The sequence below is a fragment of the Somniosus microcephalus genome, chromosome 1 (genome assembly GCF_052327205.1).
Source record: "Somniosus microcephalus isolate GS21.2 chromosome 1, FLI_Smic_1.0, whole genome shotgun sequence".
In the NCBI taxonomy this organism is placed as follows: domain Eukaryota; kingdom Metazoa; phylum Chordata; class Chondrichthyes; order Squaliformes; family Somniosidae; genus Somniosus; species Somniosus microcephalus.
In genome coordinates, this window is record NC_140987.1 from 394,538,136 (window position 1) to 394,561,131 (window position 22,996).

A 22,996-nucleotide genomic window follows, 5' to 3' on the forward strand; every position below is an offset into this window, starting at 1 on the left:
GAGTTCCAGACCCCCACCACCCTCGAGTTGAAAAAAGTTCTCCTCAACTCCCCTCTAATCCTTCTACTAATTAGTTTAAATCTATGCCCCCTGGTTATTGACCCCTCGAAGGGAAATAGGTCCTTCCTATCCACTCTATCGAGACCCCTCATAATTTTTAAACGCCTCAATCAAGTCTCCCCTCAGCCTCCTCTGTTCCAAAAAAAACCCCAGCCTATCCAATCTTTCCTCATAGCTAAAATTCTCCAGTCCTGGCAACATCCTCGTAAATCTCCTCTGTACCCGCTCTAGTGCGATCACATCTTTCCTGTAATGTGGTAACCAGAACTGTACACAGTACTTTGGTTGTAGCCTAACTGGTGTTTTATACAGTTCAAGCATAACTCCCCTGCTCTTATATTCTATGCCTTGGCTAGTAAAGCCGAGTAAAAGGAAAGTATCCCGTATGCCTTCTTAACCACCTTATCATCTATCTGTCCTGCTACCTTCAGCGATTTGTGGACACGCACTCCAAGGTCCCATTGTTCCACTACACTTCTCAGTATCCTACCATTTAATGTGCATTCCCTTGCCTTGTTAGCCCTCCCCAAATGCATTACCTCACACTTCTCTGGATTGAATTCCAATTGCCACTTTTCTGCCCACCTAACCAGTCCATTGATGTCTTCCTGCAGTCGACAGCTTTCTTCCTCACTATCAACCACATGGCCAATTTTTGTATCATCTGCAAACTTCTTTATCATGATGCCTACATTGAAGTCTAAATCATTGATCTATACCACAAAAAGCAAGGGACCTAGTCCCTGTGGAACTACACTGGAAACAGCTTTCCAGTCACAAAAACATCCGTCGACCATTATCCTTTGCTTCCTGCCACTGAGCCAATTTTGGATCCAACTTGCCACTTTCCCTTGGATCCCGTGGGCTTTTACTTTTCTGACCAGTCTGCCATGTCTGACCTTGTCAAAAGCCTTGCTAAAATCCATGTAGACTACATCAAACAGACTACCCTCATCGACCCTCCTTGTTACCATCTCAAAAAATTAAATCAAGTTAGTCAGACACAACCTTCCCTTAACAAATCCATGATTAGTCATGCCTTTCGAAATGACGATTAATATTATCCCTCAGAATTCTTTCCAACAATTTGCCCACCACCGAAGTTAGGCTGACTGGCCTGTAATTACTCGGTCTATCCCTTTCTCCCTTTTTAAACAACGGTTCAACATTAGTAGTCTTTCAGTCCTCCGGCACCACACCTGTAGCCAGAGGGGATTGGAAAATGATGGTCAGAGCCTCTGCTGTTTCCTCCCTTGCTTCTCTTAACAGCATTTCATCCGGGCCTGCCGATTTATCTACTTGCAAAAGATGCTAAAAGCTTTTAATACTTCCTCTCTTACTATGTTTATCTTAGCTAATATTTCACATTCCTCCTCCTTAACTACAATGTCTGCATCGTCCCTCTCTTTTGCGAAGAAAGACGCAAAGTATTCATTAAGAACCATACCCATGTCTTCCGCCGCCACACACAAGCTTCCTTTTTGGTCCCTAATAGGCCCTACCCTTTCTTTAGTTATCCTCTTGCTCTTTATGTATTTATAAAACATCTTTGGGTTTTCCTTGATTTTACGTGTCAATACTTTTTCATGCCCTCTCTTTGCTTTCCTAATTTCCTTTTTAATTTCACCCCTGCACTTTCTGTACTCCTCTAGGCTTTCTGCAGTATTTAGTTCTCAGTATCTGACATAAGCTTCCCTTTTTTTGCCTTATCCTACCCTGTATGCCCCTCGACATCCAGGGGGCTCATAATTTGGGAGTCCCACCCTTTTTCTTTGTGGGATCATATTTGCTCTGAACCCAATGTACCAGGGATGAGGGACTTCAGTTATGTGGAAAAACTAGAGAAACTGGGGTTTTTCTCCTTAGCGCAGAGAAGGTTAAGGGGAGATTTGATGGAGGGTTTCAAAATCATGAACGGTTTTAATAGAGTAAATAAGGAGAAACTGTTTCCAGTGGCAGAAGGGTTGGTAACCAGAGCACACAGATCTAAGGTATTTGGCAAAAGAACCAGAGGTGACATGAGGAAACATATTTAAATAAAAAGTGAATTATTGTGATCTGGAGTGCACTGCCCGAAAGGGCGATGGAAGCAGATTCAATAGTAACATTCAAAAGAGAATTGGATAAATACTTGAAGGGAAAACATTTACAGGGCTAACGGGAAAGAGCAGGGGAGTGGGACTAATTGGATAGTTCTACCAAAGAGCCGGCACAGGCACGATGGGCCGAATGGCCTGGGCCGCCTTCTGTGTTGTATCATTCTATGGTTCTATGACTTGGACTGGATTTTTTCCATTTCCGTGCATGCGGGTTTGGAGGCGGGTCGGCTGTAAAAACTGCGAAAATAGGCAGCGTGTCGGGAACCCATCGTCATCCCGCCTTTAACTCGGGCGCATTTACCAGCACACCACGGACCCAATCGGGAGAGGCAGGCGACCCAATTCAACTGAATTAAATGTTTGTTATCGACCCTTAACAGGGTTTTTAAATGCAGCTTCTGAATTTAAACAGCAGGAGCACGGGAAGCACGCAGCTCAGGAACCTCGCCTATGAAGGGGAGGCGGAAGCTCAGTGGCCATTGTGTGAGTGCATTAATTGACAGCTGAGAATACCACATAAATACACAGCTTACAGCTCATTAGCTGCCTAAGGGAAAGGCTGTTGCTGACTCCATTCTGTTCACAGATTTAGGTTTTTGGAGTTTGCAGGTCATTTCTGCAACCTCAGAAGCCACTCTAAGCACACTGCTAATCAGTATTACAACACTGAGCGATTGGCCCTCTGATCGCTACTTGACCGGCCATCTACGACATCAGCATGGGTGCCGCTTATACTGTCTCAACTTGGTCCTCAGAATTGGACCAAGATGAGCACCACCAGCCACACCAGCAACAACCACAACAGCAGCCTTTTCCTCAACCATCTGATGCTCCACAGGAGAGAAGGGGTCAGCACAGGGCTGCAGCACACCGGTGGAGATACCCCCAACACAGGGTATACAGGCAGAGTATGAGCTTCCTCAACATGACTGAGCAGCAGTGCTTCAGGAGGCTCAGGCTATCTTGCCAGGTCATCGCAGACATTTGCAGATTGCTGCAACAAGACCTGCTGCCCAGAGGAATGGGTGGACACTCCTTACCAGCGGCTGTCAAAGTCACCACCACCCTGAACTTCTTCGCCTCAGGCTCCTTCCAGGGATCTGCAGCAGACATTTGTGGGATCTTGCAGTCGGCCACCAACAGATGCATCACAGAGGTCACCGATGCCATGCTTCACAAGTCAGCCAATTATATCAACTTTGCCACTGATGAGGCCAGTGTTACTGAGTGGGCGCTCGGCTTTGTGGCTTGGGCAGAGTTTCCACGGGTGCAGGGCATCATCGACTGCACACGTGGCCATGAAGGCATCCCATCATCACCCAGGAGTGTTTGTGAACCACAAAGCGTTCCATTCCCTCAATGTGCAGCTCGTCTACAACCATAAAAAGATGATTATGCATGTGTACGCCAGATTCCCTGGCAGCGGTCGTGATTCTTTCATGCTGCGCCAGTCCTCTCACCCTCAGCTCTTCGCACCTCCAAATAGACTTACCGGCTAGCTGCTTGGAGACAAGAGCTATCCACTGAAGACGTGGCGCATAACACCTCTGAGGAGGCCAAGTACTGAGGCCGAGGAGCGATATAATGAGAGCCACATCTCCACCAGATGTGTCATATAACAAGTAATAGGCAAGCTGAAAATGCGCTTCAGATGCCTTGACAGATCTGGAGGAGCCCTTCACTACGCACCAGCCAGGATCTCCAGAATCATCGTCGTCTGCTGCGCGCTGCACAACATAGCGCAGCAGTGAGGATTGGAGCTGCAGGTTGAGCATGGTGCACAGCCTCTTCAGAGGAGGAGGAGAACAAGCAGGTGGAAGTCGAGGAGGAACCTGAGATGCAGATGGCACCAGCAGTGGTGCACACTGCTGCCTGGGATGGCCTCATCATGGCCAGATTTACTTAACTTGCTCCAACTCAGCCACATGGCTGCCACATGCTGTACTAAGTTCCACCCCCAACAACACCATAAAGCATCCCTACAATGACCAATCCATTGCTATCACCCAAAGCCCCAATGCTAGAGGTTAAATAATGTGTCACTATTCACTCCAAGTGACAAAGCCACTTCCAAGGTTTGAGGCAAAAATGGACAAGACCCGAAAGTGGTGCACAGAAAAACATATGCATGTGCAACCAAGACAACTGTAACTTAGCACTACCATTTTTTGATATACCTACGTGCATCTACTTTTGTGCGTGCTTCTACGAGGTACAACCCCTGTGGCTTCAGCAGAGGTAGTTGCAGGCTGCTCAGTTCCTTGATGCGACTGGGTAGACATTTTTGGCGGATGTCCTCTTGGTTTTGGAACCTGTGATGGCCCCACCAAAGTCTGCTCCTCCTGCGACTGTGCAGGGGCAGACTCGGCCATCGGGATCCGAGGAAGCATCTGGGGCTCTGACTGAGGGGCCGGCAATGGGAGAGAAGTGGGAGCGCTTTGAGAAGAGCCCCCACTTCCATGTCCCCTCTCACGGGCCACCCGCACTTCTCTGCTAGCAAGGAGCTGGAGAGCACCTTGCTGCACAGCAGTGGAGCGATGATGACCCAAGTCAACATTTACATCCCTCCTTGAGAGGAGGTCTATGAGCGCCTGCCATCTGTTGTCCACAGTTAGCATGTACAGGAAACTCTCGTTTAAACGGCACCTAAATATCCGGAATTCTCTATTAACCGGCAAAATTCATACTCTGAAAACACCTCAATAACCGGAAATGTTGCCAAGTCCGAGTCTCCCGCGGTGGCCAAGTTAGTCAGTGGGGGTAGTTCTCCAAACTGCCACTACTCAGCTTCTTGGAGCTGTCAGAAGTCCGAACACCTCAATAACAGGAGTCTGACTCTCCCGCGCTGCTGGGAGTACCCAATTACTGTATACTGCTCATTTCTTGATTTTTAAATTTTTGTTTGTTAAAAATAGTCTCTGTAGATAACCCTCTCCGTCATCCAGAATTTTTAATCAACCGGCACCATCCCGGTCCCATCGGTGCCGGATACCAAAGAGTTTCCTGTACTCATGTGAGTGGTGCATCTGCTGCTCCATGCAGGTGGCCATCCTTTCCATGGAGTAGCACATTGTCGCCATCGCCTGCGACATGGTGGTGTTCATGTTGGAGAGGGACTCCTCCATTCTTTGAACATTTGCAAACATCACAGCTGCAAAAAATGCCAGAGCCTCATGCATTTCTTGCTGCCCCTCCAGGACCACCCTCTTTTTCAACAGCAACCCCCCCCCCCCCCGCCCCGAGGCTCAGCATCTGCAAACAGACAGCCCCCCCCCCCCCGAGGCTCAGCATCTGCAAACAGACAGCCCCCCCGAGGCTCAGCATCTGCAAACAGCTCAGCAGAGCTTGGAGCATCCTGCGGCCTCCAGCGAGGCGTCTCCACTGCTGTCCCTGTCAACACCACCTGCTCTTGCTCACTTGTGAGTTCTGAGACACCAGGTGACAACTCTAGTCCAAGACGCAAAAGACCCACCGAGATGTGCGTATCTGCGCTGGTGCTGGCTGCGCTTGGGTCTGCCAATGCTGCTCCCTCAGAGGCTGGAGATTCCTCTGAGGAGTCGTCTTCCTCCTCCAACTGGACAGTAGGGTGGGGGGGGGGTGCAGTTTATGGACCTGTAGGAGAGTAAAGAGATGAATTAGAAGTGTTATAATAAGAATGTGTAATGTTATCATTAAGCTCATGATGACATTTCATTGGCTGCTGACATCAGTCACCATATGGGTGACTGTTGTATGCCATGTGGCTTTATGAGATGTGATTCTGTCACCCCTCTCTCCGCCTCCCACCGCCAGCGTCTCTCAAGCTTCTGAAATTTCCAGAGCCGCCTCCTCTGCTGCTGTGAGATGTGCAATGACGGGATGGCCACCTCCGGTTCTCTCCCTCTCCGTTGTTGTGGGCTCTCTTCTCCTGCAAGGAAGGAAAGAAGAGAAGTTTGAGTGAGAGTGATGGAATGAGTGTAAGGAGTGGATGTGTTACATCTGTAGAGGGTGACTATCAGGGAGTGGGGTGCCAATACCAAATGGCCTCCTTCTGTGGCGTTACTTGCTATGATTGCATTAGGATGAAGGCAAGTGTGAGGGGTGGTTCGTCAGGTGGGGGTGTGAGTATGTACATAGACAGAGGGGGATGGGTGGACATGCAAGGTATGTTGGTGTGAGTAATGATGTGCAGGAGTAGGCTTGGGAAGGCAGAGTGATGGGGATGTGTTGACAGGCACTTCAGGATGAGGGTGAGTGTGGCTTTGCACTCACTTTTCCTGACCTCATGAGATCATTGAAGCACTTCCCTGCTGCTGACCTCCTCAGCAATACAGTATCCAGTCAAGCTCTTTTTGTTGCTTGTGGAGGTCTCCTTTGCCTGTCAGCAGGGAAGAGGGCCTCCCTGCGTGCTCTGACAGCCTCCAGAAGAGTATGCAAGGAAGAATCAGAGAACCAGGGTGCAGCCCTCTGCCTTTGGCTAGCCATGTTTCAAAAGTTTTAGCTGTACTGTGGCCTTTCTTTGACACCTTTCACTCTCCTCTGGAAACCTTCAAGCGAGTTCAGTTCAAGGCTGCTTTAAACATGGGCGCTGGAAACGAGTCATTGATGACATTGTGGCGTTGCCACATTGGGGAAACACTGTGTGTATGTAGAGAAACCTGTATAATCCCCTTTTAATTGCTGTATTCCCCTCCCCCCGCAAGACAGTTGCAAGCTGAGAGGAATAAGGCACGTTCAGACTTGCCTGCTGCTGATAGAAGGAAAACCAATCAGGTTCCAGCAGGTGACCAATTCGTGAGTCATCACAGGTTCGCGGGCTTCACGAATTCAGTACTGTATTGTGAGAGTTGGGAGTAAAGACCTATTTCTTGTAGCTCGCTGTGTTGCCTATTTCTTTACGCGGGAGACCGTAGTCCCCCACATTGGTGACCCCGAATGTCGGCGGCCGAAGCCCCCGACTCACGCAGCCCTACAGAGGCCAGCAACGACCCGATGGCAACCAGCAGCAGCCTGATGTCGGCCGGCGCCGCGTCTTTGAAGCTCCCCACCTTCTGGGAACACCAAGCACCAGCTTGGTTCGCGCACTCGGAGGCCCAATTCACCCTTCACAGGGTTCAAGACGATGAAGAAAGGTACCTCCACGTAGTCTCAGCACCAGCAAGCTCTACCGCCGCCGAAGTTCTCGACCTGCTGGGGAACCCACCACAGACCGGCAAGTACTCGACCATTAAGGGCCGCTTGCTGCAGGCTTACGGCCTGTCCAAGGAGGAGAGGGCCCGCAGGCTTCTCTCACTACCAGGCCTCGGCGATTCTACCCCGACCCAGTTGATGAGCCGGATGCTTGCGCTCCTGGGCTCTGAGCCGCAGTGCTTTTTGTTTCGGGCCCTTTTCCTCAGCCTGCTTCCTCAGCAGGTACAGACTGCCCTCGCGGGGTCCCCGATCACGGACTGCGTACAACTGGCAGCTGCTGCGGACAAAGTTTTCGCCATCGCCCAACTCGGCTGTGCAGCCGCGAGGCTCCCCGACACCACCGAGCGGGCGCTGCCACGCCAGGCCGCAGAACTATGCTACTACCACGCGCATTTCGGCCACAAGGCCCAATGCTGCAGAGCACCCTGCTCTTTCGATCAAACCAAGATGGCCACCCGGCCCAACGCACCAGCCCCACGCCGCCGCCTAGGCCCGCTCGACTGCACCCCCGCCGCCACGATGGCCATCGGCACTGCAGGTAAACTGCTGTACATAACCGACTCTCTTTCAGGGCGCAGATTCCTTTGCGACACCGGAGCCCAATGCAGCATAATTTCTGCCTCCCAGCTCGACATCCAGGCAGGCCGCAGCGGCCCACCCCTCGAGTTGGAAAATGGCGCAGCCATCGCTACTTTCAGAAAGCGACGGGCCGAGGTTTGTTTCAACGGCCAGCGATTTATGTGGGATTTCGTGACGGCCTCGGTGGCACATCCTTTGCTGGGCGCCGATTTTCTTTGCGCCCACGGACTCCTGGTCGACGTCCGCGACAGGCGCCTGATCGACACAGCAACTTTCGCTTCACTGGCCTGCCAGCAGAGCAACAGCCCGGCCCTCGTCGGGTCCTGCTCCGCCCCGGCGCATGATGACTACGCCCGCCTACTCGCAGATTTCCCGAGGCTCACACAACCGACCTTCTCAGCCGCGGCAGCCAAGCATGGGGTCGAGCACCACATCGCCACTACGGAACCACTAGTGTTCGCTCGAGCCAGACGCCTGGACCCAGCCAAGATGGCGGTGGCCAAGGAAGAATTCGCCACGATGGAAAAACTGGGCATCATCCGCCACTCGAACAGCCCTTGGTCGTCCCCCCTCCACATTGTGCCCAAGCCGGGTGGTGGCTGGCGCCCCTGCGGCGACTACAGACGGCTCAACGACGCCACCACGCCCGATAGATACCCCATTCCGCACATCCAAGACTTCTCAGCACACCTAGCAGGAAAGTCCGTCTTTTCCAAGGTCGACCTGATTCGCGGCTACCATCAGGTCCCCGTCCACCACGCAGATGTCCAGAAGACGGCGGTCATCACACCCTTCGGACTGTTCGAGTTCCTGCGCATGCCCTTCGGGCTTAAGAACGCCGCACAGGCCTTCCAACGGCTCATGGACTCCGTCCTACGGGACCTGAGCTTCCTGTTCGTCTATCTGGACGATATCCTCGTGGCCAGTACCAGCAAGGCCGAGCACATCGCGCATTTGCGCTCCCTTTTCCAGCGCCTCAGCCAACACGGGCTAATCGTCAACCCGGCCAAATGGCAGTTCGGAGCAGCCCAAATTGACTTTCTCGGCCACAGAATCTCGCCAAGGGGAGCCATTCCCCTACCTCCCAAGGTGCAGGCGGTGGCGGACTTTCCCCAGCCCACCTCGGTTAAGGCGCTGCAGGAATTTTTGGGGATGGTCAATTTCTATCACCGGTTCGTGCCCAAGGCCGCCGCACTCATGCGCCCCCTCTACGAAGCCACCAGGGGCAAAACGGGCAAAGAGCAACTCACCTGGTCCAGCGAGATGGTGACAGCCTTCCACCAGACCAAAAGCGCCTTGGCCAACGCCACACTACTGGCCCACCCCATCCCGGGCGCCAAGACCGCCCTCACCACGGACGCCTCGGATTACGCCGTCGGCGCCGTCCAGCAACAGTGGGTCGAAGGCGCGTGGCAGCCACTGGCATTTTTCAGCCGACAGCTGCGCAAGAACGAGCAGGCTTACAGCACGTTCGACAGAGAGCTCCTGGCCCCGTTCCTGGCAATCCGGCACTTCCGTTTCCTTCTGGAAGGCCGGCCGTTCACCACATTCGTGGACCACAAGCCGCTCACTTTCGCCACGGCCAAAGTAACCGAACCCTGGTCCGCGCGCCAACAGCGCCAACTCAACTTCATCTCGGAGTTCACCACGGACATCCGCCACGTCGCCGGCAAGGACAATTTGGTGGCCGACTGCCTCAGACCCTCGCTCCACGCAGTGCACCTGGGCGTCGACTATGCCAGCATGGCAAGAGACCAGGCTGCCGACGCGGAGATCCAGGCCCTCAGGACGTCAACTACCAGCCTCACCCTGGCCGACATCCACTTCCACGCAGCCGGCACAACCCTCCTGTGCGACGTCTCAGTCCCCTCGCCTAGGCCGGTCGTTCCATCTGCCTGGCGCAAGCGAGTTTTCGACATCATCCACGGCCTCTCACATCCAGGGATGCGTGTGTCTCAGAAACTTATGTCCGCCAAGTTCGTCTGGCCTGGACTCCACAAGGATGAGAGAGACTGGACCAACACATGCGTGCCGTGTCAGCGCGCTAAGGTCCAGCAGCACACCAAGGCGCCATTGGAGTGTTTCCCGGTGCCCGAGAGGCGTTTCGACCACGTCCACGTCGATCTGGTAGGCCCCTTGCCGCCGGCGCACGGTTTTACACACCTGCTCACGATCATCGACCGCACCACCAGATGGCCCGAGGTGGTTCCCCTCGCCTCCACCACCACGACCGACGTTGCGCGAGCATTCGTCTCGACATGGGTGGCCCGGTTCGGCGTGCCGACCGACATATCCTCGGACAGAGGCCCCCAGTTAACCTCCCACTTGTGGAATGCCATCATTGCCGGCCTCGGCACCAAGTTGCACAGGACAACAGCCTACCACCCGCAGGCCAACGGGCTCTGCGAGCGCTTTCATCGTTCTTTGAAAGCCTCCCTCCGCGCCAGCCTGGTCGACACCAGCTGGATCGACAAACTACCCTGGGTTCTCCTGGGATTGCGTACCGCGCCCAAAGAGGACCTCCGCGCCTCTGCGGCCGAGATGGTCTACGGCCAACCGCTCAGAGTACCAGGCGACTTCCTTCCCCTGACAACGGAGCCGTGGTCGGCCGCCAGACAGCTTTCCCTGCACCAGGATGCGGCCCAGCAATTCCGTCCAGTGCCCACTTCGCAACACGGCCCACAGCCGTCCTACGTGCCTCGAGACTTACGACATGCGGAGTTCGTCTTCGTGCGCCGGGACGCGCACAGAGGCCCGCTGCAGGCACCATACACCGGCCCCTTCCCAGTATTGGAGACGGGGGACAAAGCTTTTCTTATCGATGTCGGCGGGAAGCCGGACCTTATTTCAGTAGACCGCCTCAAACCGACGCACCTGGACCTCAGCTTCCCGTTTCGGCCGGCTCTTCCCCCACGGCGGGGCAGACCTCCCGCGTTGGCAGCGGTCCCACAAGAGGACCAAGACACGCCAGAACCTTACTTTCCGGCCGCCGCCCCACCTTCGCCAGCAGCCCGTCCAGCCAGCCCACCGGCAGACCAGCCGCCAGACCAGCCGACGAACCAACTGGCCGACCTCCCAGACAGCCCTCCTCACACGCCAGATGGCCACTACAGCCGCTTGGTCAAACCTCCGCAGAGACTGACTTTTACAGTTAACAAGGATTCTGGGGGGGCGTATTGCCACATTGGGGAAACACTGTGTGTATGTAGAGAAACCTGTATAATCCCCTTTTAACTGCTGTATTCCCCTCCCCCCGCAAGACAGTTGCAAGCTGAGAGGAATAAGGCACGTTCAGACTTGCCTGCTGCTGATAGAAGGAAAACCAATCAGGTTCCAGCAGGTGACCAATCCGTGAGTCATCACAGGTTCGCGGGCTTCACAAATTCAGTACTGTATTGTGAGAGTTGAAGTAAAGACCTATTTCTTGTAGCTCGCTGTGTTGCCTATTTCTTTACGCGGGAGACCGTAGTCCCCCACATCATTAGACCTGCACCATTTAATAGGGCTGGGAAACGCGCATGACTCTTTCAATTGGGGCCATTAAGTGAAAGTCGCTCTGAGCAGCACGTTGCTCAGAACATCGTGTTCCGGACCCGCTACGCCACTCGCACGCTCCCAACCCAACTCAATGGTGAAAATTCCGGCCATGGGCTTTACAAAACCGAATCCTCCAAATTATCATGAGCAACACAAGGATGATCTCTTCAAACTTATTGAAGCATTTTGCTCCTGTGCTTCATAGTTACAAACTATTGGCCAAAAGCAATCCCTGGGAATAGGCATCATATGTAACACTCCTTCCTACGAAGAGCATCTTCAGCAGGGATGACCAGATAGTTTTCAGAAACTGGAACAATCATTTTTCCCTGCCGGTTCCTGGGCAAACAGAAAACTATAGCATCCTCAACCTGGCTGCGATCAGTTAACTCAGTATAGTCCAGGCAATGAAGCTGAGATTTTCCTGATCTTTGTATCACACCACCATTTAGGATTGCATGATAATCCAGTAGATTATTCTGTGAGAATGCATGCAATTAATCAAAGCTTCTCCCATGTTTCACCTTGCATGAAAACAATCGTCACCTTAGCAAAGCACAGAGATATGCACACTGTCTCTATAGTTATTGCCATTAGATCCTTTTACAATTACCTGAAAGTAAAAATAAGATTTTAAAAATCATTGGCAAAACTGTCTCTGTGCAGTACTGCGTCATACAGAACAGCAGGCCATAAATTCAATTCTTGATCTGTACTGTGTTAGCATTCACACCACTCAAGTGCCAGAAAATAACCATGTCCAACAAGTGAGTGCCTAACCACCTCCCCTCAACATTCAATGGCAATACCATTGCCAAGTCCACAACTATCAACATCCTGGGGATCACCCTGGACCAGAAACACAACTGGACCAGCTACATAATGCTGTGGCTATTAGAGCAGATCAGAAGTTGGGTATTCTGCTTCAAGTGGCTCACCTCCTGACTCCCCAAAGCCTCTCCACTACCTACAAGGAACCAGTTAAAAGTGTGCGGGAATACTCTCCACATCTCTGGATGGGTGCAGCTGCAACAACACAAGAAGTTCAACACTATCCAGGACAAAGCTGTTGACTTGATTGGCACTTCATCCACTGGCCTAAACATCCACCCCTCCACCCCCAGTGTACCATGGCTACAGTGTACAAGATACACTGCAGCAATACGCCAGGGCTTCTTCGGCTGCACCTCCCAAACCTGTGACCTCCACCACATAGAAGGACAAGGGTAGTAGGTACATGAGAACACTATCAGATCTAAATCACATGGACATATATCACCATTCCTTCATCGTCAATGAGTCAAAAGCCAGGATCTCTCTACTTAATGGCATTGTGGGAGCACCTTCACCACACAAACAGCAGCGGTTCAAGAAGGCAACCCAGCACCACCTTCTCAAGGGCAGCTAGGAATAGACATTAAATGCCAGCCTTGCCAGTGGTGCCCACATCCCAAAAATGAAACAAAAAAGTTGATTTCAGCCAGGACAGTAGTTTAGGTGCTATAACTGGCTTCAGTGACCCTAGACTAGAAAAAGGAAGGGGATGGGGGGTGCAGAGGTGAAATCAGCCAGGATTCCCATTCCTGATTGTTATGCTGGAAACTCCACTTGTACAGACATTGGGCATGGACAGAATCGGAATTAGCAGTGATGCTAAACTGGCTAACTTAGAGAAAACAAATTGTGGTTGTGAATGGATTGCATCAGTTTGGAAATAGTCTTTCCTTATGCATTGTCGATACTCTTCATAATTAAATCATCGCTGCTCGAGTGGAAATATTCCTAGTATTCAAGTCTCTCCTTATAACTAGATTGTCCAATCCATGGCCTTATCCTGGTGAATCTATGCTGTGTGTTTTCTATAGCCTTAACATCCTTTCTATAATGGGCTGCCCAAAACCCCACAGTGCTCCAACTGTGGACGAATCAATATTTTGTAAAACTTCATCATTACATTAATGAGACTAAGAAAGGGAAATAAACAACGGGAATATGAAGTACGTGGCTCAAAGCTACATGATGCACACAGGTCAGAGGATCTAGGCATATGGGTGGAGAGCTCATTTTAACCAAGTGTGCAGTGTATGTCAGCAGTAAGGAAAGCTAACTGAATCTTGGCATGTATCATCAGAAAGATAGAGCACCAGAGGAATAGAATACAAATCCCAGGAGGTGATAATATCTTACAAGGCACTGGTACAGTCACACCTGGGAGTACCATTTACATTTCTGGTCACCATACTACTGCAAAGATATCCAGATTGGAGGCCGTGTATAAAAGGTAAGCAAACTGATACCTAGCTTAAGACATCAGAGCCATGAAACCTAGTTGAAAGCCTAGATTTGTTTACTATGGAGAAGAACGGGCTCAGGGGAGATACCATTCACGTATTCAAGGGAACAGAACAACTGAACCCTGGTAATACGGTTTAGAGTTTGCTGCAACTCTAGAACTAGGCTCAAGCATATTAGAAGGAAAGTACATAAATTAATTACATTATGAAGAGGGTGACGAATGTGTTGGACATTTGTCCAGGGAGGCAGATATTGTGGAAAAACTTGAGAATTGGAATGAATGACTGAGGAGTATTTATTTTTGGAACCAGTCAGATAAGCTGCAGACATTTTTCTAGTCCTGTACTTTCCTATGTGCAAAGATTTCGACAGTTTTAATCCAGGTTTATAGGGAGTGTAAAGGCCTTTGGCAAATTCATTACCTGCTTACAGTTCCACTGCAGTAGTTTCACCCACAAGTACGCCTTATCTACTTGCACTGTGTCTATTAATCCAACAGGATATTTCAACATTGTGTGATTTTCCACTATTTATCTGGGAACCTAAACATATTTTTGGAAAAAGCAATAACAAAATAGAAACTGGCACAGGGTCAGCTGATAACAGGCAGATCCAGACCAACAAGATATCCAATTATTAAACTGACATTGCTCCCAGTGGCCCAGTATCAGCTGTCCTGCAATAACACAAATGTACAGTATCTGATCAGGGGTTCTTATTACATCATTTAAAGGGGCTTTACCAGTGGAAATGGCGTAGCTTTTCAGCCATGTTTATCAACACTCAACATAAATCACAGACAACAACTTGGGAGCAATCATTGATTGTCACAGCACAGAAACAGGCCTTTTGGCCGTCAATTTTGCACCAGTGTTTTTTTCCCCCCCATGAAGCATCCTGCATCCTTAATTATTTCTCTTTTTCAAACAACTATTTATTTCACTTTTAAAATTGTTTATGGACTCTGCTTTAGTAACTGTTAATTGCAGAGAATTCCAAATTCTATCCCCTCTGTTCTAACCGTCCCTATAATTTCTTTGGTTTTAATTTTAAATTAATCTTAAATTTTATGGCTGCCTTTTACTGTCTTGCTGACCTACCATGTTTTACCTCCCCATAACCCTTCATAATCTTGAAGACCTCTATCATGTCACCCCTTAACCTCCGCAGTTCTAGCAAAAAAAGCTCTAGCTTCTCATCTTTCTTCATAACTGTAACTCCTCATCCATGGTAAAATCCTACTGAATCCGAGCTGCATCTTTACCATGTTTTTATATCCTTCCCAAAACTGTATACAATGCTTCATCTGCAGCCTAATTATTTGTCTCGTAACTTTTATATTCTGTCCAAAATCAGGGATTCCATTTGTCTTTTTACGACCTTATCTACTTGCACTGCGGATTTTAATGGACTGTTTATCTGCACACCCAGATCCCTTTGCTCCTCGATTCCATTTTACAGTTTAAGCTGTTATTTCCTTTCCCACCTTTTGCTTCACATGCAACAAGGATGGAGTATTTTGTCCAAGGCTTATTTTTCCATTCATTTATTTACAGCGTTTCAGATGTTAAATTAGGCTCTCTTAAAAAAAATACCACATTCAGTGTTAAAGCTACACACTCATTATGCCAATGTATTAGTCCATAGAATCAAACAGACCACAGACTGCTGCAAAGAGCCTCAGTGTCCTTAATATCATAACATTTTAATTATAAAATCTTTATACAGTAGTGTTAATGCTTCACCAGAGTACTCCCTGATAATTATCTGCATAGTTATCCATCTTTTATCCATAGTTATCTGCATAGTTATCCATCCAGGTCTGGATGAAATGTATCCCAGGCTGTTAAGCGAAGCAAAAGAGGAAATAGCAGAGGCCCTGCTCTGGCTTCAATCCTCTCTGGCTTCAGGTGTGGTGCCGGAGGACTGCTAATATGGTACCCTTGTTTAAAAAAGGGAGAAAAGGATAGACCGAGTAATTACAGGCCAGTCAGCCTAATCTCGGTGGTGGGAAAATTATTGGAAAGAATTCTGAAGGACAGGATAAATCTTCATTTAGAAAGACACGGATTAATCAAGGATAGTCAGCACGGATTTGTTAAGGGAAGGTCGTGTCTGACAAACTTGATTGAATTTTTTGAGGCGGTAACAAGGAGGGTAGATGAGGGTAGTGCGTTTGATGTAGTGTACATGGACTTTAGCAAGGCTTTTGATAAGGTTCCACATGGCAGACTGGTCACGAAGTTAAAAGCCCATGGGATCCAGGGCAAAGTGGCCAGTTGGATTCAAAACTGGCTCGGAGACAGGAAGCAGAGGGTAATGGTTGATGGGTGTTTTTGTGACTGTGAGGCTGTTTTCAGTGGGGTTCCGCAGGGCTCAGTACTAGGTCCCTTGCTTTTTGTGGTATATATCAATGATCTAGACTTGAATATAGGGGGTATGATTAAGAAGTTTGCAGATGATATTAAAATTGGCTGTGTGGTTGATACTGAAGAAGGAAGCTGTAGACTGCAGGAAAATATCAATAAATTGGTCAGGTGGGCAGAACAGTGGCAAATGGAATTCAATCCAGAGAAGTGTGAGGTAATGCATTTAGGGAGGGCTAACAAGGAAAGGGAATACACATTAAATGGTAGGACACTGAGTAGTGTAGAGGAACAAAGGGATCTTGGAGTCCATGTCCACAGATCCCTGAAGGTAGCAGGCCAGATAGATAAGGTGGTTAAGTAGGCATACGGAATGCTTGTCTTTATTAGCCGTGGCTTAGAATACAAGAGCAGGGGGGTTTATGCTTCAACTGTATAAAACACTAGTTAGACCTCAGCTAGAGTACTGCGTGCAGTTCTGGTCACCACATTACAGGAAAGATGTGATTGCACTAGAGAGGGTACAGAGGAAATTTGCACTAGAGAGGGTACAGAGGAAATTTACAAAGATGTTGCTGGAAGTAGAGAATCTTAGCTATGAGGAGAGACTGGATAGGCTGGGTCTGTTTTCCTTGGAACAGAGGAGGCTGAGGGGAGACCTTATTGAGGTGTATAAAATTATGAGGGGCATAGATAAAGTGGATAGAAAGGATCTATTTCCCTTAACAGAGGGTTCAAAAACCAGGGGGCACAGATTTAAAGTAATTGGTGGAAGGTTTAGAGGGGATTTGAGGAGAAATGTCTTCACCCAGAGGGTTGTGGGGGTTTGGAACTCACTGCCTGAAAGGGTGGTAGAGACAGGAACCCTAACCACATTTAAAAAGTACAGGAAACTTTCGATTAACCGGCCCCTAAATAACCAGAACGCTCTATCCACCGGCAAAATTCAGGAGTCGGTTCAGGTAACTTTTTTTACTTTTAGTTACTTTTTTTACTCCATTTGTTGCTGTGCAAGGGTGTAGCCGAAGCTGTTGCTAAGCTACAGAGACGCTTGCAACTTGTGCCGATTGTTTTGAAGCTGAACAGGGTTTGTTGCTTTATACGGAGCTCTGAGCTCCGTATCTTTTATAAGCGTTCGGTTATCCGGAATTGTTGTTGAACCGGCAACACGTCGGTCCCATCCGTGCCGGATACCAGAAAGTTTCCTGTACTTGGATGTGCACTTGGGATGCTCTAACCTGCAGGGCTACGGACCAAGAGCTGGGAAGTGGGTTTAGGCTGGAAAGCTCTTTGTTGGCCGGCGCGGACACGATGGGCCGAAATGGCCTCCTTCCGTGCTGTAACTTTCTATGATTCTATGATTTTGTTATCTGGCAGATTGCTAGCTGGTTTGGCTGTGTTGCTGGAAGTAATCGCATCAGATTCACACAATTTAATTTGTCCTGAAAAGTGGGTTGCCGTCTGGAAACAAGTTGCGAGAGTCCAGCCTTGTGACTTTGAACCCAAGTGTAACTGACACCTATATTTCATTGTAAAAAAAAACTTTTGAGGTGCTCTATCTCTGAGGGATTGGGTTGACTGACAGCTCCTTGCTCAGCCAAGAAATATATTTGGCTGCGTCTCGTCAGTTCAACAGTTCTTGTTCCATCGATGTAGTAGTAAATGCATGAAGGCTCTGTGAGCTGGTTTCAACCTCAAATTTTGTGTTACAGCACTATTTATTCCACATTACAACAGCAACAACTTGCATTTATATAGCGCCTTTAACATAGTAAAACGTCCCAAGGAGCTTCACAGGAGCGTTATCAAACAAAATTTGACACTAAACTGCATAAGGATATATTAAGACAAGTGACCAAAACCTTGGTCAAAAGAAGTAGGTTTTAAGGAGGAGAAAGAGGTAGAAAGGTGGCGAGGTTTAGGTTGGTAATTCCAGAGCCTAGGGCCTAGGCAGCTGAAGGCACGGCCACCAATGGTGGAGCGATTATAATCGGGTTAGTGAAAAGTCATGTAATTTTGTGAATTGGAAAATTGGAAATTAAGTGTAATCTAGTGAAATCTGCTGTGTTGATCTTTTACTACTACTATTTATATTTTGCTTTCAATAAACATGATTCATAGGTTGTAATCTAAGCCACAAAATACGACAGTGGTTATTTTTCTGTTATCCAAAGACTGTGAGGATACGAGAGGGCTTGTGTCAGTTCCAGTGGGCAAATTACAGTCACAATGGGTTCTGTTCAATCCTGGGTAGAGTTACTTAACTAGATATTGTGTGTATAATATCACACTTCAATTTACATGAAGTGAGCTCTCAATTTACACTATCACCTCTCTTGACCACTCCATGCCTCTGATTTGTCACACTGCTTGTCTGACATCCAGTATTGAATGAGCAGAAATTTCCTCCAATTAAACATTGGGAAGACCGAAGCCACTGCCTTTGGTCCCCGCCACAAACTCCGATCCCTAGCCAACGACTCCATTCTGGTCCTGGTCACTGTGTGAGGCTGAACCAGACTGTTTGCAATCTCTGTGTCCTATTTTACCCTGGGCTGAGCTTCGGACTCCATAGCCTCTCCATCGCAAAGACCACCTACTTCCACCTCCATAACATCGCCCGTCTACACCCCATGCCTCAGCCCCAATTCCAACTTCAATGATTGCCTTTGCCTCAATTAGGGTGGGGTCGTTTCCAAACTTGACAACTTGCATGAGTTCAAGTTTACGCAGGGTGCAAAGTCAGAGACCGGCCTGGAGAGCACTGGAATAGTCGAGTCTACAGATAACAAAGGCATGGATGAGGGTTTCAGCAGCAGTTGAGCTGAGGCAGGGGCGAAGACGGACGGTCTTGGTGTTGACTTGGATAGAGAACTGGTTGGCGGACAGAAAGCAAAGAGTTGGAATAAACGGGTCTTTTTCCAAGTGGCAGGCAGTGACTAGTGGGGTACCGCAGGGATCGGTCCTTGGACCCCAGCTATTCACAATATATATTAATGATCTAGACAAGGGAACTAGATGTAATATCTCCAAGTTTGCAGATGACACAAAGCTGGGTGGGCGTGTGTGCAAGGAGGATGCTGAGAAACTACAGGATGATTTGGACAGGTTGGGTGGTTGGGCAGAAGCATGGCAGATGCAATATAATGTGGATAAATGCAAGGTTATCCACTTTGGTGGCAAAAACAGGAAGGCAGATTATTATCTGAATGGCAATAGATTGGGAGAAGGGGAAGTGCAAAGAGACCTGGGTGTCCTTGTGTACCAGTCACTGAAGGTAAGCATGCAGGTGCAGCAGGCGGTTAAGAAGGCAAATGGTATGTTGGCCTTCGTAGCGAGAGGGTTTGAGTACAGGAACAAGGATGTCTTGCTGCAGTTGTACAGGGCCTTGGTGAGACCACATCTGGAGTAGTGTGTGCAGTTTTGGTCACTTTATCTGAGGGAGGATGTTCTTGCCATGGAAGGAGTTCAGCGAAGATTCACCAGGCTGATACCTGGGATAGCAGGAATGACGTATGAGGAGAGATTGAGTCGATTGGGCTTGTACTCGCTGGAGTTTAGAAGAATGAGAGGGGATCTCATTGAAACTTATAAAATTCTGACAGGACTAGACAGACTAGATGCAGGGAGGATGTTCCCGATGGTCGGGGAGTCCAGAACCAGGGGTCACAGTCTAAGGATAAGGGGTCGGCCATTTAGGACAGAAATGAGGAGGAATTTCTTCACCCAGGAGTGGTGAACCTGTGGAATTCTCTACCATATAAGGCAGTGGAGGCCAATACATTAAATATATTCAAGAAGGAGTTGGATGTATTTCTAAAGGCTAAAGGGATCAAGGGGTATGGGGAGAAAGCAGGGACCGGGTACTGAATTTGGATGATCAGCCAAGATCGCATTGAATGGCAGAGCAGGCTCGAGGGGCCGAATGGCCTACTCCTGCTCCTATCTTCTATGCTTGGTGATGGAGAGAATGTGGATTCGGAAGCTCAGTTCAGGGTCATACATGACGGTGAGGTTGTGAATAGTCTGGTTCATCCTCATTGGCCGGGGAGAATGATGGAGTCAGTGGCTAGTGAACGGAGTTTGTGGCGGGGACCAAAGACAATGGCTTTGGTCTTCCCAATATTTAATTGGAGGAAAATTCCACTCATCCAAATCAGAGGCAGTGGAGGGGTCAATAGAGGTGGTGGCGAGTTCGAGCTGGTTGTCTAATGCACAGCCAGTTAACACCGACTCCCCCCCCACCCACCGATTCAAAATTTCACAGCTCCAGGCACACAGAGAGGCAGCTGGAGCACAGTAATTAGACAGTGGAAAACAGAGCATCAGAAAATCAGTCAGCCTGGGTGCCTCAAAAGTTTTGCTCCCCAAAAGTTTCATGCAAGTCACTTCTTATGCAACAGAAGGTATCTTTGGTTTGCTCATACTTGATATCATGCCAACAAGTGGTTCCCAAGTGCCCTTTCCCTCATCGAAATATCAATAGTCCCCCTTTAACTCAAGATGTAATGATGTAGATTATGGGCGAACATTCTTACCTCCCCCCTTTACCCAGAATTAAAAGACCATTCATTGGCTTTTGGCGACAATGACTAAAACAACGGTTGTAATGGCTCACTACTGTCCAGTTGAAATCAACGCACTGCAGAGATTGAACCTAGGACCGTACTGCTCTGTATATTGGGGGAGGGGAGGGCTGAACGGGTTAATCAGCAACAATACAGTAAATTCGTATAATTAATAAAAGAGCGAATTGCACATATTCCTTGCGCCTTTTGCGATAAGTAAAGCAGCGTCGTGACTACTCTCCGTGAGCCGCAGTCCCGTTGCATACTTTATTCGTCGCATGCAAAGCCGGAGCTGTTTCTGAAATGACCGAGTACAGGAGCTGCGGGGGAGCTTCGCTGGTGGAGGACTGTTAATCATTTACACAAGTAATACATTTCCCCCCCCCCCTCTGCTCACCGTGCTCCAAAATAAACCTTTCTGCTGCCTGCAGGGGAGGAAGCACCAACCCAAGGTGGAAAACAACCCCTTTGCAATAACCCCAGCAAAATCCACACTATTTAAAATGCAGAAAACCTGCAACTTTTTAATGGGAACCATGTCCTTCAAACGCCCACAGCACCTCCAGAAAAAAAGTTACTTGGAAAAAAAAGTCATGTAGCCTGGTCGTATTTTTTCTTTAAAAAAAAAATCATCTTTCCCATCGTATCCTTAAAAAAAGCAAACTTTCTGCCAGAATTACAGAAGATTTTTTTCTCTTTTCAATGCAATTTAAACTGCATTCCCCAAATTCTTTTCCAACAGCAGGCTATTGCTGCGGGGATACGAATTGCTATGCACGCCGACCATTTAAGACCGCATTTATTTAGGTATATTTTGCACTTCGATTTGAACTTTTTATATCTGAACTTTTTCCCTCTTTCCGTTCCGAGATGGGTCACCCTGACCAAAACATGAACAAACAATGCAGAAGAGATCTTCTTTGCCACTTTTTGCAGCAGTTGAATAATAGGCACTTTCTCCGTTTAACGGGGGGGGGGGGGTCTCTTAAAGTTTTTTTTTACCTTTGAGATGGTGAGGGGCTCTCCATGTTCCAGCCCCCCTTTAAGAGTGAAGCCCCAAGGAGCTCCTCCTTGCAACTGCACATGAACATGTTGGTGGATGCTGGCTGTCTCTCTGCTGCGTTCCATAATCTTCTTTGATTACTCGGAGTTCCATCACATTTCCATTGATATTTTTTTCTCCTTCTCCACTAACTGCTACAGTACATCCATTGCGGAAATGACATTGACACACGACGCCTCCTCTTTGATTGACATCCAGTCCAGCCAATCATCTCTCCAGACAAAGCATAAGGGCGTGACTTGGGAATTTGGGACCTGAGCGCGGTTTTAGCCCATTACTTGTTTTGCTAGTCCCGTAGAAATCTGGGAAGTAATCGGTTTCAGAAGTTTCTTATTCTTACAACCTATATACAAGTATCCCAAATACTTCAAGTTTGTAAATGATCATTTTTTCTGTCTGAATGCACAGGCTTGTGTTCTAACTTTGTATTTTCCTCTCCAATTTTCATAGAATCATAGAATGGTTTACAGCACAGAAGGAAACAAAATTTTAGTTTGATTTGTTAAGTTTCTTTTAAAGTTTTTTGTTAATTTACAGCCTTTCTTGGTTGTGCCCCTTTAAAAAGGGGGCACGTGCTTAACTTTAAACAGGCAACAGTCTGTGATAAAGAAAGAATCTGGGGTAACTGGATGATACATTAATCTGCTGAGCTATTAGGGAAGCATAAAATGTAGTGAGCCTCTACCAGAAGGAATGTGAGAGCAATGCAGGGGTGGGAAAGTCGCCCTCCAATCTTTCTCTGCTCCCGAGTGGTTGTGGCTGACCTTCACTTGGCACCACCTCACAATGCCACAGCTGAGAGAATGGTAATTCACTGTGCATAGAATCAGGTCTACATTTGATGGTGAGTTGTGCTGCTCACCATGCTGCCTGTCAGAGCTCCTGGTATTGGCTGTCTGCCTATTCAGGATTCAAACCTACACCTGTCAGTTGTCTAATGACCAACTCGTGACCATCCTCCTTTGTGAGGGTGGTGATCAAGCTCACTTTGGGCCAAGATGGCTCCAATGTGTTGATGGCAGCTAGGGACCAAGTCAGCCGTCTGTGAAAGACTCAGTAATCGGTATCTGAGCCAGTTAGGTCACAATGCTCCAGGGCACTGTTTCATGATCGATCAGCCAGCCTGGCTCTTTAGTGGGATCTGGAAAGGTTGACCTGTAACTGCGGCTGGGATTTTTCCCACATCTTCCAGATAACCCTGCAAGCTAAGGTCCTTATGGGTAGGGACATCCTGGATTGGTGAGCAGTAGGAAACCTACT

At 48.6% G+C, this 22,996-nt stretch overlaps 1 protein-coding gene across 1 annotated transcript in view; it reads right to left on the reverse strand.

Moving 5' to 3' along the window:
• The window catches only part of LOC147125117 (protein Shroom4-like), a 129,341-nt gene extending 107,360 nt beyond the window's left edge, over positions 1-21,981 (reverse strand). The window contains exon 1 of the mRNA XM_085997617.1: positions 21,676-21,981. Within this exon, the coding sequence (XP_085853743.1) occupies positions 21,676-21,801 (126 nt within the window). The 5' untranslated portion in view covers positions 21,802-21,981. The remainder of the gene's footprint in view (positions 1-21,675) is intronic.
• Between the last annotated feature and the right edge of the window lie 1,015 nt (positions 21,982-22,996).